The following is a 14561-nucleotide window of genomic DNA, read 5'->3' as shown; positions in this document are numbered from 1 at the left end:
AGAGAAAACCTTCACCGGTACCCTCTCCTACACCAAAGAAGGCAAGAAAGAAACAACAGGCAATGAGGCCCCCAGCTAAAAAGATGACACCAAGGAAGAAAAAGGAGAAACAGGTTATTCCTCCTCTTGACAACTTGCTGAATGAAATTACAGATGATGGAAACTTGTCTAATGTAAGCAAATTGTATGATACTTTTACAAATGAGGAAAAAGAAAGTATAGAAAATAGTATCATTCTACACCTAGACATTTATAAGAATTTTTTGATAGAGGTTGTAGATGATTTTCCCAGTGAGTTGTATAGGCAGCTTGATGCTAAAAGGTTAACCATTATGGAACTAGACAAGAAAATAAAGATTGAAAAATTGCTAGTTGTTCACCCTATGAAATCGGTTGAGGAAATTGATGAACTGATCAGCGAAGCAAACAGGACAGTATTTTCTAGTGGTTACCAGCATGTAAGTCTAATGGTCGGCAGGGTTAATGAGGTCACAAAAGAGATAGCAGATAAATGGGACATCTTCTATGTGGAGAAAGAGAAACAAGAAGAGCTCAAAAGACCCAAAACTTTTAAGATATGCCAAAAGGATAAGGACAAAGGAAAAGGCAAAATAGGTGGCCCACCAAATATCAAAGTGACAGACAATTTGCCACCACCTACTATTACTCCATCGGTTCAGACAGATACACCACCGGCTACTAAGGATGTGGAGACTCCACATGAGGATACAAATCTTGAGTATGAAGTTTTGTACACAATGAACATAGATATACAGGAGGTCAATATTGTGGTTGATAAGGAGACCACTAAGGAAAAGAAGAAAGATGTGGCTACTGAGCCACCGGCTGAAAATATTGAGGCAGGGACACATGCAGAACAAACAATGGAACACATTGAGATTGGGGTTGAGACACAAGTTGAACAAATTGAACAATTAGTTGATCCCCTGGTTACTGGAATGGTTACAAACACCATTGATACAAGCACTGAAAAACCTATAGAGTTAGAGAAACCGGCTGCAGAAAATACAGAGAAGCCTACTGAGTCACCAATAGTGAACATTGTAGAGGTACAGACTGAGAAACCGGTAGTGGATACCACTGAGAAACCATCAGAAAGAATGGTAGAAGAGAGCACAGAGACACAGGTAGAGACCCAAACTGAGAAAGCCATTGAGAAAAAGGTAGAGAAAAAGGTTGAGTTGCAGGTACATACAAAGACAATGCCACCAACAACAACTGAGAAGCTTAAACCTTTGCTGATAGAAATGCAGACACAAACTGACCCTCCATAGGTTGAGTCAAGCAAAGTGGTTACTCACACCGGTAGCATGTTGATTGTGAATGTAGTTGGATAGCCATCTGGTACCTCCATGACAGAATTTAGACCAACAAATGTGACTGAGGTATTATTAGATTCAATTAAGAAAATCATAGATTGTAATGCATTGGCCTATAAGGCTATAAATGATACCATTCCTATTCTAAAATTGATTGCACCCAAGTGCAATGTAGACAATAAAGATTCTTTGAGTCAATTAGACACATTGTCTAAGTACATCACCGGCAACATATTGACTATTGACCAAATAAATGAGGAGACATTTAAAGACAAAATGGACAGAGAAAAGGAGAAATTATTTGATGAGACAATAAAGAAGTGCATGGGACACATTGACACCCTCTTACCGGCACTAAGTAAAACCATTATGGAGTTTAAGGAATTATACAGAGATGCATGTAAGACTAATCTTCTTACTATGGACATTGACAAGGAGATCAACAAAGTGCAAAAATAAATAAATGATATAGCTGACAATATCATTGGTTCATTTGAACCGATATCAGTTATAGAACAGGAGATCGGTGGATTTGAGGAGAAAATTGAAAAATTGGAAAAGGAGAAGGAAAGAATAAAAGGCAAGGTAAAAGAGCTTAAATGTAGACTCAGTCCAAAATTGGATAACCTCATCTCTTTGAGGAAAGAGATCTCGGAGGCACTTATTCAGGGACAGGAAACACCGAAAGAGCAAATTCATCACCTCACTAGTACAATTCAAAGAATAGAGGCAGCATTAAAGGACATCAACAAGTTCACTCAAAGCCTAAATTTGGTATTAGCAGACCTATTCCAGATTGTAACCAACTGGTTACAAGGTTCGAACTAAAACTGCACTCAGTTGAAATTTTGAGGGGGAGTAGTAGAGAAGAGAAAAATCCAATGACTTAGAGATCATCTGCTCAGGGGGAGCACACAGTTTTGGTAAGACTTTTGGACTTCAATTTTTGGATACAATTTTGAATTTTTCTCATGAGTGTTGCCATCAATGCCAAAGGGGGAGATTGTTGGCATTGCACACTCCAATGATAATTGTAGGTGATTGAAGGTATTGTCATTGATGGAAACCTTGCAATCTTATGGCACTGGTAGGCACCGGCACTGGCAGACTCTACACCGGCAGATAGTTCACCGGCAGTGACAATAATGATTATCGACACCCTAGCCGATAGGATTTTGATTATTGTATATTGTATTTAATTGTACTATCTTTTGTAACCAACATGGCATATTGTAATAAGACTCATATATAAGTATGAGATCTTGTAGATCATTTTAGAGAGACTTATGATAGGATATATACACATGGATATGTAGAGCGAATATTAAGGCAGATTTTGTAGAAAGGTTTATGGTTATTGCATGAGCTTAAACCGGTACTGAACCTGGCATAGCAGATGCTTTTTGTAGTAGTACATTACATTGGATTTCCATAATCCATTTTTGTAAGTCAATGAGACTTCCTTTTGTATTTGAGCAGTGAGCTCTAGGCAGTTGGCCTCCCTGCATGTGCAGGCACACTATTGTAAGTAATATCCATTCATTGGCCAGTGAATGAATATTGTGGGTCACAAATCCCACCGAGGTTTTTCCCACACCAAGTTTCCTCACCAAAAATCTTGTGTTATGGTGTGTTTTCTATGTTGTGTTTATTGTTCATATTTACTGCATTAATTCTTGTTTACGGGTACATTGTTTTGGAATGCAAATTACTTAATAAGTTCAGAAAATATGTTAACCGATTAGATACTGATTCACCCCTCCACTCTCAATGTCTTTGGGAATCCTAACAATGTCTACATTTGAGTATACTGAGAACATATTGGAATCATGGGAAAATGCTTTGTCACATATGAAGAAGAGCTACAATGATATTTTTATGAGATTAGCTAATGCATGAACTTTTAAGTTATTGTTGTATATGCTGAACACTTTGATACAAATTTTCTATATATATTACTTTTTCAATTTGGTATTTTTGTCAAAGTGGGAGTAGAAATATGTATGTGTTTTTTATTAAATTTTGTATAATGTATGTATTAAGGGGCAGCATGAGTAAATGTGTAAATTTGTTGTGTATGCACACTTAGCGGTATTACTGTAAAAAATTTAATTTTGTATAATGTATGCATTAAGGGGCAGCATGAGTAAATGTGTAAATTTGTTGTGTATGCACACTTAGCGGTATTACTATAAAAAAATTTAAGTGTTGCCATCAATGCCAAAGGGGGAGATTGTTGGCTTGATGATGATTGTAATGTATTTATAATTTGTTGTCATTGATGAAACACTCTCACACACACATATGATTATATTGACTACCGGTGTAACTTCAATTGTTTACTCTGTCAACGGGTATGTTAGAGGTCATACTAAGAGGTTTATCTCTAACATGTACCTTGTATCAACTAGTATGTGCATAACAGATAGTTTGTGATTACACTAAGTCGGCATCAAGATGGAGATCAAGAAGAGATTTAAGGACAATGGTTCATAAGTTTTATTCAAATTGGTATTTGGTAATTTTGTGATGAGTTATCACATTTCGTGATGAGTTACTTGAACTGATTACTTGGCAGCAATTTTTGTGATGAGTTATGATCACTTGTCTAGATACACTGTACCTAGGAAATTGTGTTATGATTTCTTAAGGCCGACATGAAATCATAAGGTCTATATATTGACATCGCAATGAATTATTTGATATAGTGAAAAGTGCTATGTGTGAAAGGAAAAAGAGTTAAGTTGCAGAGTATGCAGAAGAGTATTGTTGAATATGTTTAGAAGGATCTGATTAAGCAAGTATTGTGCTACTCAGAACAGATCAAACCATTCTTGTTGTTTTCTAACCTTTACAGTAGAATCAAATCCCCTAACCGGGTAAGCTCTAACAAGCTTCAATGTATAAATCCTTTAACAGGGTGATCCATTAGTTTTAATTTAGAAATCCTCGACCAAGGTTACTCCTAACAGGGTACTACCTTTAACAGGGTATAAGCTTCTAATAAAGCTTTGGGATCTCTAACAAGATTCTCTCCTAGCAAAGCACTTTGTAGACCTTAACTGGTCAGTTATCTATTACTATAGATAGTTAACTTGTGAGTTCCATCTCACCGTGGTTTTTACCTATTTGGATTTTCCACGTACAAACACTTGTGTTATGGTGGATGCTTTAGTTTTTGTGGATTTTGTTATATCATTTTGGATTGCATGCATTGTGTTTAAAAGCTTTGTTAAGTTCATCTACCAGTTAGTGTTTGAAGTAGTTTTATTTTTGGTGTCACTGATTCACCCCCCCCCCCTCTCAGTGATTTTCAAGTCCATCAGATTTAGGTTGAGAAGACTCTTCCTTAGGAACCTTAGGTCCACTTGAGGAAGTATCGGGGATCGATCAAGATATAGGAGACAAGTTCGATGAACTAGTCACACTAATTGGAGTAGAAGCTTTAGAGGAATTGTCTAAGATAGTTGGGGAAGAATCGAATGAAGAGGATTTAGAACTTGATGTTTTTGAACAAGCTTGAAATCTCATGTATCCTAACAAGGTGTAAGTTGTATTGTTGTACATGAATTTGATTTGCCTATGCAATGTAGAGGGAACAACTTGCATGCTATGAATTTGTGGTCTCCCTAGCAACACATTATAGGTCAACTCTCTAGACATAACATGGATAGGAGTAGGTAAAGTAACATGACCTACCTTAACAGGCAAGGTGATGATACCTAGTGAATATTTAGCAACATTATCTAAGCCACGGATGGTGAGAGTATCGGGCTTAATAAGAGATGTATCAACATTGATCTTATGCAACAAGTTAATGCTACAAACATTAAGGCCAGAACCATTGTCCACTAGTGTTCGTCTTATTGCACTATCATTTATGATAACTATAATCATTAAGGGATCATATTGTTGTTGAATTTCACTGGAGGGCATCTCATCTTGTGTAAACACAATCTGAGCCTTAGGTGATGTAATAGAGTGAATCAAGGAAGCCATATTATGAGATGTCACTATAGGTGGGACATTCAATTTTCTCAAGGCATCTTGTAGCATTCCATGATGAGTTGAGGAAGTTTGAAGAAAATCCCAAAGGGATATCTTGGCAGAAGTAGCTTTAAGTTGTTCAACAAGATCATATTCCTTACCAAGGGTTTGTGAAATACAAGGTGCTTGAGGAAGAATGAGTTGAGGATAAGGTAGAGGATTCAGAGCAACCAAAGGAGGGTTAGGTTTCCTATTGTTTCTCATGTTATAGGTATTGGCAACTGCATTATAACTCTCCTTATTTAATTTTCTAGCATAGCTATAAGGACTCTTAGTAGGATTCCTTCCATGAAGCGTAATGATGGTTTTGTTTGGAGTGCTAAAGGAATCATGGCCATATCCACCTTGAACTATGAAAATAGGTTGATTAGGAAGAGGTGAAGTTGGAGAAGGACAAGAACCTTGGACAATAAAAAGTGGTTTGATATGTTCATTCACATTGATCATATCGATTAACTTTTTAGATGCATTATTCTTGTTTGAAAGTTTAGGCAAAGACATAAAGGCATCAAGGGCATCATCCAGTAAAGCATGGTCATAGTGATTGAAAGGCTTATCTTTGGATTCAAAAGGAGACATAACATCATACAGAGAATCATGGGAACCAACTATGTTGCTATATCTAGTGGAGGAGTTGATAGGAATATACCCATGAGAGGGATCATTCAACTTATCTTTTTCATCACCATGAAATGGCATAGTAACAACATTGATTAACTTTTGACAAATGGGGGTTTAGAAGGCTTAGGGTTCAAAAACACATCTAGAGCTTCATCTAATTCATCCTTACTAAACTCATAATCAAAAAAATTGCATACATCATCAAAAGCATGAACATCTTTTAAATAAAAATTTGACATTTTGAAATGAAAATTGCATGAAACTTAAACACACAATGAAAAGGAAAATGAAATAAATCTATCTCCTTTTTCTTTTTTCTTTTTTTCTCTTTTTTCTCTTTTTTTTCTTTTATGTTTTGAAAGAAAATAAAATAAACTAGATCTAGATCTTACAATGCAATTCAATGCAAATGAAATTGTGTTCACGTTGGTTTCACCAAAGATGTGTAGGGGAAAAAGTGAGACTAAGTATGGAAACCCTAATCCCACTCTCATACACACTCACAGAATATGAAAGAGCCTAGGGAGGTAACGCATGTCGGCTACTTGTTATGAGAAAGAGAGAGTCATAGATTACTTCTTAGGTTTTCTATTCCTTTGATGTAAATGAGAGAGAGGAATGATGCAAAATGCAATCTAACCTAGAAAGCAAGCAAGCAAATCTTAATCTGAGAATGTAGATCAAAGAACAACTGATACACTACTAAAAAGTATAGATCAAAAGGAAAAATCAGAGGTGCACCTATGTTTGAAATCTGAACAAAAATTTATGGGACCACAGTGCCACGCCACTATCCTGATTCTACAATTTTGGAGCTGCAACTAACAGGAGGAATTCTAGTATCTGCAAAGTACTATTTTGTCAAGTCCTGCTCATATAGGGTAGTATAATGGTTCCACACCACTGTCCTAGGTAGGAACAGGGCGCGACGCCCCTTTCCTTAACAAATTTCTGCACTTTTGAGACTTTTGGGTGGTGTTGATGCCTTTTCCAGATCTGAAACTACCTCTACATGCCTATTTCTGCACCTGAAACTGAAAAGGGAAGGTTCGGATGGCTATATAGGCTTTTGGCTTAGTCAAAACTCCATGTTGGTGATTTCCACCTCCACGAATAGTCGATAGTGTACTAAAAATGTGTGTGCAAGAACCTTGTGTATATGCAAGATCCTAAGAATGAAAGTAAAAAACCTAGAGCAACCCTAAAGAGTAAACCCTAATTGCTTATAATTGACAAAGTAAATGCTCTAAATCCATAATGCAAAGTGGTCTAAAGAATGAATATGAATCAAAATGAATCTTATGCAAAGACATGAAAATAACATGAAACCATACCCAACCCCAAGGGAGAGGTACAAGCCAATTGTCAGTCGGTGATATCCTATTGTTCTTCTACATCTTCAAAAGCCCCCAATTGATAAAATGATGCTTGATGAATGTTTGATGGATGAATGTTGAATATTGTTGAAGAGTTCAAAAATCTACTCTTTCGCTGCAGAGAAGGCTCTAATACTCCAAAAACCTACCCTTAGATCCTTAGAAGAAGACCCCTTCAAATGAAGAAAGAGAGCTCTTAAGTATGGAACCCTAGATCTTAATTTCATGTTTAGGCCAACCTAGGATTTGAATTTCCCGCTGATATTTTGGGGTTAATCATTATCATATCATAGGATTGTGCTCCCAAAATTTCAAGAAAAAAGTTGCGGACCATGTGCATTCCTGCCACGGTCTAACCAACTTTTCACCAAATTTTTGGGGTTGTTGGATATGATGATAATAGAGTGCATCCCAAAGTTATATCTGATTTTGAGATGTTTTGATATGCAAAATTGGGTCTGAATGGTTGAAATAAGACATAATTAGGGTTTATGATTAAATGATTCATTGGAGAAATAAATTGAAAAAGGGCATGCTTAGGGTAAAGGGCCCAGCTTTATAATGTGTAAAGTGATGAGACATGACCTTAGATTTAATTAAATTAATTAATTGAATGCTTGAAGGGGAATTAGAAATGCAAGATGCAAGACACACTAAGGTGGGTGCTATCCTAAATGTGAAATTGTACCACCCTAGCAAGGGTGTACGATTTATGATACTACATTATCAATGTATTGGTTTTTCTCATAAGAGTTATGATTGTAGGAGAAGTTTACTGGTATCCTATAATAGTTTTTTAAGTTCATCTTTCAATGTCAATGTGAAATGCTATCATTGTCAAAATTTTGGCCACATTGCAAAGAATTGTAAACTCGGGACATCTAAGCAAAAGAAGTCAGTACCAGACCGGAGACCAGAAGCAAAACTGGAGCAAAAAAGTGCAACTAACAAAAAGAAAGAAGCCAATCCGGTTTGGGTTGAGACGGTCAAGAATAAAGCAAAATCAAGTCTGATTGTGTAGACTGCCCTGAATGCAGAAAGAAGAAATTTATGGGTTTTAGATAGTGGATGTTCCAATCACATGGCCAGAGACAAAAAGAATTTCATCAAGTTTGATGATTGCAATGGAGGTTTGGTGAGGTTCGGAGACAATTCTTCCATCATGATAAAAGGAAAAGGTACTTTGAACATAGATGTAAAATTAAAAGCACATGATGTATACTATATGGAAGGACTAAAGCATAATTTTCTAAGTGTGAGTCAGATGTGTGATAAAGGATACAAATTCACATTTAACTCTACCGATTGTCAGATAAGGAAGGGTAGTACCAGACAGATTGTTGTAGAAGGTAAAAGGATAGATGGAAATGTGTACAATCTAAAGGAATGATTTGAGTCCCAATGCATGATGGGAAAAGTAGATGAGAGATGGTTGTGGCACATAAGATTGGGCCATATAAATTTTTATAATTTGGTCAAAGTAAGCAAGAAAGGATATGTGAGGCATATACCACCAATGATCAAACTGGCAAGTACTTTTTGTGATGAATGTCTAAGAGGAAAACATACTAAGGTAACCTTCGAGATCAAAGAACAAAATACCTCAAGGCCCTTATAACTTGTCCATATAGATTTGTGTGGTCCAACCAAAACAACAGCTTTAGCCAGTAAAATATACTTCATGTTGTTCATTGATGATTTTTCAAGAATAATGTGGGTCACTTTCCTACATGCCAAATCACAAGCATATGAGAGGTTCAAAATATTTTGAAAGATGGTTGAGAGGGAAAGTGGATGCAAGCTGAAGTGTTTGAGATCTGACCAAGGTGGTGAGCTCACATCAAATGAGTTTGTAGACTATTGTGAGAGACATGGAATTAGAAGACAATATTCAGCTCCAAGAACACCACAACAAAATGTTGTTGTAGAAAGGAAAAAATGGACTATCAAGGAGATGGCAAGAGCTATGTTGAATGAAGAAAACATACCAGATATGTACTGGAAGGAAGAAGTTCATACTGTTGTATATACACTAAACTAGGTTCAATTGAGAACAAATAGCAGAATGACACCTTATGAACTATGGTATGATCGGAAGCCATCTGTTAAATATTTCAATTTTTTTGGAAGTAAATGCTTCATCAAGAGAGATGAAGATAGTTTAGGTGGTTTTGATTATAGGAGTGATGAAGGCATCTTCTTAGGTTACTCTACTCACAACAAAGCATACAAATACTACAATAAAAGGCTGAGAAGAGTCATTGAAAGTGTGCATGTAAGAGTTGATAAAGATTTGCATAAAGGAAAAAAAGCACAAGTAAATCGGTATGATGATTCATGCGATGAAGATGAAGTTCAATCATAAAATGAATCAGGAGAAGCACACAGGATGACCCCTAATAGATATGTGCAGAAAAATCACCTTGAAGGGCAGATTATAGGAAATAAAAGTGACGGTGTACAGACAAGAAGAAGACTTCCCCAAAACAATGAACAAGTGAATTTCTGCCTCATGACTGAAATGGAACCCAAGACATTTAATGAGGCCAGCAAAAGTGACAAATGGATGGATGCTATGGAAGAAGAGTTGCAGCAGACTGAAAAGAACAAGACTTGGGAATTAGTTCCTAGACCAGCAAATAAAAATGTAATAGGTACTAAATGGGTCTACCGGAACAAGGTGAATAAACAAGTTAATATTGTCAAGCATAAAGCAAGGTTAGTGTGCAAAGGATTTTCTCCAGTAGAAGGAATTGATTTTGAAGAAACATTTGCACCAGTTGCAAGACTTGAAGCTATTAGAATATTCTTAGCATTCTCTTCTTTCAAAGGATCAAGGTATATCAAATGGATGTTAACTCTGCTTTCTTGAATGGTAATTTGGAAGAAGTCTACATAGAACAACTAGAAGGTTTTTTGTTGCATGATGATGAAACTTTCGTATGACGATTGAAGAAAGAATTGTATGGTTTAAAGAAGGCTCCAAGAGCATGGTATTCAAGGTTGGATAAGTATCTTAAGGAGCAAGGTTTCAGGAAGGGAAGTGCAAATAGTAATATGTAAATCAAAGTAGATGGAAATCACTTGATTATTGGTGTTGTATATGTGGATGATATAATATTTGGAGGCAACAAGGATATCTTGTGTAAAGAGTTTGTTGATAAGATGCAATCATAGTTTGAGATTTCAATTCTTGAAAGAGTTGTCATATTTTCTTGGTTTGAAAATTTCACAACAAGATAAAGGAATATTTATCTCTCAACTCAAGTATGTGAGAGATATGTTGAAGAAGTTTCAGATGGAAGACAGCATACTGGTAAGTACCCCCATGGTGATCGGATGCAAGTTGAGAAAGGTTGATGAGACACCGAAAGTGGATTAGATCTTGTATAGATCCATGATTGGTAATCTGCTATACCTTACTATCTCAACACCAGATATAGTGTAGGCAGTATGTATGGTGGCAAGATTTCAAATTGCACCTAAATAGTCACCTGAGAATGTAGTTAGAAGAATCTTCAGATATACAAGGAACACTTAATTATGGCTTATAGAATCCAAAGAAATGAGATTTTATTTTACAAGCCTACACTGATGTTGATTGGGTAGGGTGCATTGATGATCGAAAAATCACAAGAGATGATGCATTCTTTAAGGTGACCGGTTAGTTTCATGGCACAACAAGATGCAGGATTTACTCTTCTTATCTACAACTGAGGAAAAATATATTTCTACTACTGCATGTTGTTCTCAGGTGTTATGGATGAAGCAGACCCTCAAGGACATTCAGATAGAAAAATCTGACCCTATTTCAAGTCGATGTGATAACTCAAGTGCAATCAACATTCCAAAGAATTTGGCTAGGCACTCAAGGACAAAGCACATTGCCATCAAACACCACTTTCTCAGATAGAAGGATGCAGAGTAAGAAGTGAAGGTAGAATATGTTCCTACAAGTGAACAAGTTGTTGATATCTTCACAAAACCTCTATCGGTAAACACATTTAAATATCTAAGACACAAGTTAGGATTTTACTCACCAGCTTTATGCACTTAAATGTGTACGGAGATCTGTGGTTCGAAGGGAGTTCATAGCCATACATTTTTTGATTCTTGGACCATATGTTGGACACGAGGGGAAATCAGACGCCTGTATGGAAGTACCGACTAGTTTGAAGCTTTGGGAAGTTGTCTATTCAATTTGTTTATCTACCAAATTTGCCATCAGCTTGACTAGGAAAGTAACTTCACCAAGGGAGAATGTGCTCATCAATCTGTGTTTGTGGTTGTTTTTAGTGTCTATTCAATTTGTACTTAATAAAAAACACAATTTGAACTACAGGGTGAAAGGGAAAATTACTCTGGCCTACCGGGAGATAAAGTATCATAGTTCATGAATGACCTGCAAAGGGTGAGAACTCAACAAACTATCTTGACCCTTAGTCATTATTGTCGAAGGGGGAGAAAAAGTCCAAATTTATGATCTGCATTGGGGAAGAAATGAACTAGTTGAGAAAATGCAGTGTGTCAATATCAATGCCAAAGGGGGAGATTGTTGGCATTGTGTTGTCATTGATGTCAATCGGTAAGTATGTCAACCTGTATGCAAGATGTTGTTAACGTTATTGGAGATTGTTGGCATGTCGATGTCAACTGGTATGGGATGTAAACTGGTAAGAAAGAAAACCCGGTAAGTAAGTGTGGTCCGATATAACATGACCTAAGCGATAGAATAGAGAAGTGCACGATATGAAGGTTAACCAGTTAGTGTATACCAGTAGCATGTTCGGTCAGTGAATGAGTTTGGACTGACACAATCAAGTGATCTGGATGCTGAAAAAGATGCCACGTGGACTACAGGTGGCGAACATGCAGTGGTAGGTGAATGGTGCGTTGGCGAGGTTGTTGCCGACTAAGTCGGTAGTAAATGTCGATTGTAAAAAACACAGATCAATTGCAGAGGATTGCGGCTCAAAGAAAATCGAAGGGGAAAGATATTATTCTTTGACATTATGATCAAAGCAAGATACTTGATCATCTTGTTGATCTAGAGAAATAAACTATCATATCATTTATTGTGATTGACAAAATCAAGGCTGATGAATAGAGTCCAGTTTACTAAATATAGTAAAGATTTATAGGAAGAATAAAAAGAGGACAGATCTTTTTATTGTACTGTTGTAGGTTGTTGATTCAAGAAGATAAGATCTTATTTGATATGGATCGAGGTCGGTGAAAAAAAACCTAAGTGTGTGAAGTTTGAGTTTTGCTTTGGCGGGAAAGCAAGAGTATAAATGTGTAGATTGTAGATCTAAGAGATGATGATGCTTGATGAGAGATTTATGTTAAAGTAAATCTCTGTGAGGCGAGAGTAGATCAGTCTGAGTGTGATAGAAGAATATTGAAATGACTGAGTGTTGGAGAAGAACCGGTAAGATAGGTGTTACCGGCAAGGGTTGAGGTTATCGGTAAACTGTTACAGAGTATAACAGACTGTTAAACTGACAGTTTTTGAACTGGTAAGATAGTAGCAAAGAGTGAAGGAGAGTAAAGTGAGTTTCAAAGAAGATCTGGCAAGGCAAAAACTGAGTTTTAGAGGATTCAGATAGTAAGAATAGAAGACCGATAGAAAAGAGAAGATGTGTAACAGAAAAGAGTTTAACCGACAGAGTGAATAGTTTCCAGGTGTTACAAAACTCTTTTGTAACCAAGTGTTTATCATTGTATCGATTTATATCTCATTTTATTTCACTGAGTAGGTGCTCAGAATAGATTAAGGGTTGGTTTTCCTTGAGTTGGTACTCAAAATATAATAGGGGTTGGTGCTCCTTTGGGTAGGTACCCATAAATTGCTAAGGGTTGGTGTTCCTTGGGTTGGTTCCCTAAAATATTGTAAAATTGTTATTTCATTGTGAGGTTGGATTGGAGTATTAGATCTCCAGCAGCATTTCTCACTGAGGTTTTTCCAACATTGGGTTTTCCTCGTATATCTGGTGTTATGTGATGTGCTCTTGTGTGTAGTTGCTTGTTAGTGTTTCCTTTATCTTATCAGTTTCACACATTGTTTGAAATTGTTTATAATCTATGATTCACCCACCCCCCCCCCCCCCCCCTCTCAGTGATATCTTGTGTTCTACAGTAGTATGTGTAAATATTACAATGGGGAATGCACATGCATTCAAGCACACTTCCTAAAGCTCACTGCTCAAAAAAAATAAAGGGCTACAACCCTGGGAAGACTCGCTACCTTACCAAGATTGGACAAAAATCCGGATTACATGAACTAAAATAATAGCATCTCCAAAAGCCTAATCACATTTTCAATTAAGCACACTATCTGCACAACAACACTTCTCTACTCTTCCACACAACCGAAAGATAAATTTTCTTGTTCGCTCATGAAATACTCTCACAGATTGTAGACACAACCACAGACACTTGCAGACACACATCTAACATGATTACAACACTTATTTATACAAATCATCAACCTTAACCTTAAGGTCAGCTCAACACATAAGACCTAATTACAAAATTACATCACACGATACATAAATTCATAACCAGACCAATACAATATTGGAAATAACATAGCATTGACCCAAATCAAATCCTTGAACATGCAATACAACCAAATATCTCACCAAGAGCATCTACAATATGCAAGAACCATTGGATCGGCTAGAAAGTCATATAACACGAAGAATAACACCAGACCAATAAAATCTTCAATGACGTGCACCATGAACAATGTGGACCACCAAATCACATAGAATGCAATTAGAGAACATCAACAAGCAATATGAATTCCTCTCCAATCGTCGCAACAACTCGGATAACAAGAATTATTGAATCATTTCATCACCGAAGCTCAAGAACACCAACAACAAACTGAAAGATGCACTTGTGAAGTTCCAAATCTTGAACCACCTAAATTGAGGACACGCATGAACTTCCCAAACACTCTCCAAAATCTGCACCACATAAAGAATCAATTCGGTGTCATGCCCAAAATTTAGGGCAAAAACGGAACGATTTTTTTTTTTTTTAAATACTAATTAATTAACAAGTTTGCTCATACAACATGCGTTATTGAAATTTCCATAATTATATTCGAGCTAATTCTGAAATGAACCAAGCATCGATAATTTGTTTAATTCTAAATTGCGGAAAAACT

At 36.5% G+C, this 14561-nt stretch overlaps 1 protein-coding gene across 1 annotated transcript; it reads left to right on the top strand.

Moving 5' to 3' along the window:
* Positions 1-884: 884 nt before the first annotated feature.
* Positions 885-1295, top strand: LOC131874313 (uncharacterized). The gene has a single exon (XM_059217625.1). It carries the CDS (start codon positions 885-887, stop codon positions 1293-1295), a length of 411 nt encoding a protein of 136 aa, XP_059073608.1.
* The last annotated feature ends 13266 nt before the right edge of the window (positions 1296-14561 follow it).

The sequence above is a fragment of the Cryptomeria japonica genome, chromosome 3 (assembly GCF_030272615.1).
Source record: "Cryptomeria japonica chromosome 3, Sugi_1.0, whole genome shotgun sequence".
NCBI classification, from domain to species: Eukaryota; Viridiplantae; Streptophyta; class Pinopsida; order Cupressales; family Cupressaceae; genus Cryptomeria; species Cryptomeria japonica.
The sequence above is the reverse complement of the archived record's forward strand: the minus strand, read 5'-3'. Positions and strand labels throughout refer to the sequence as shown.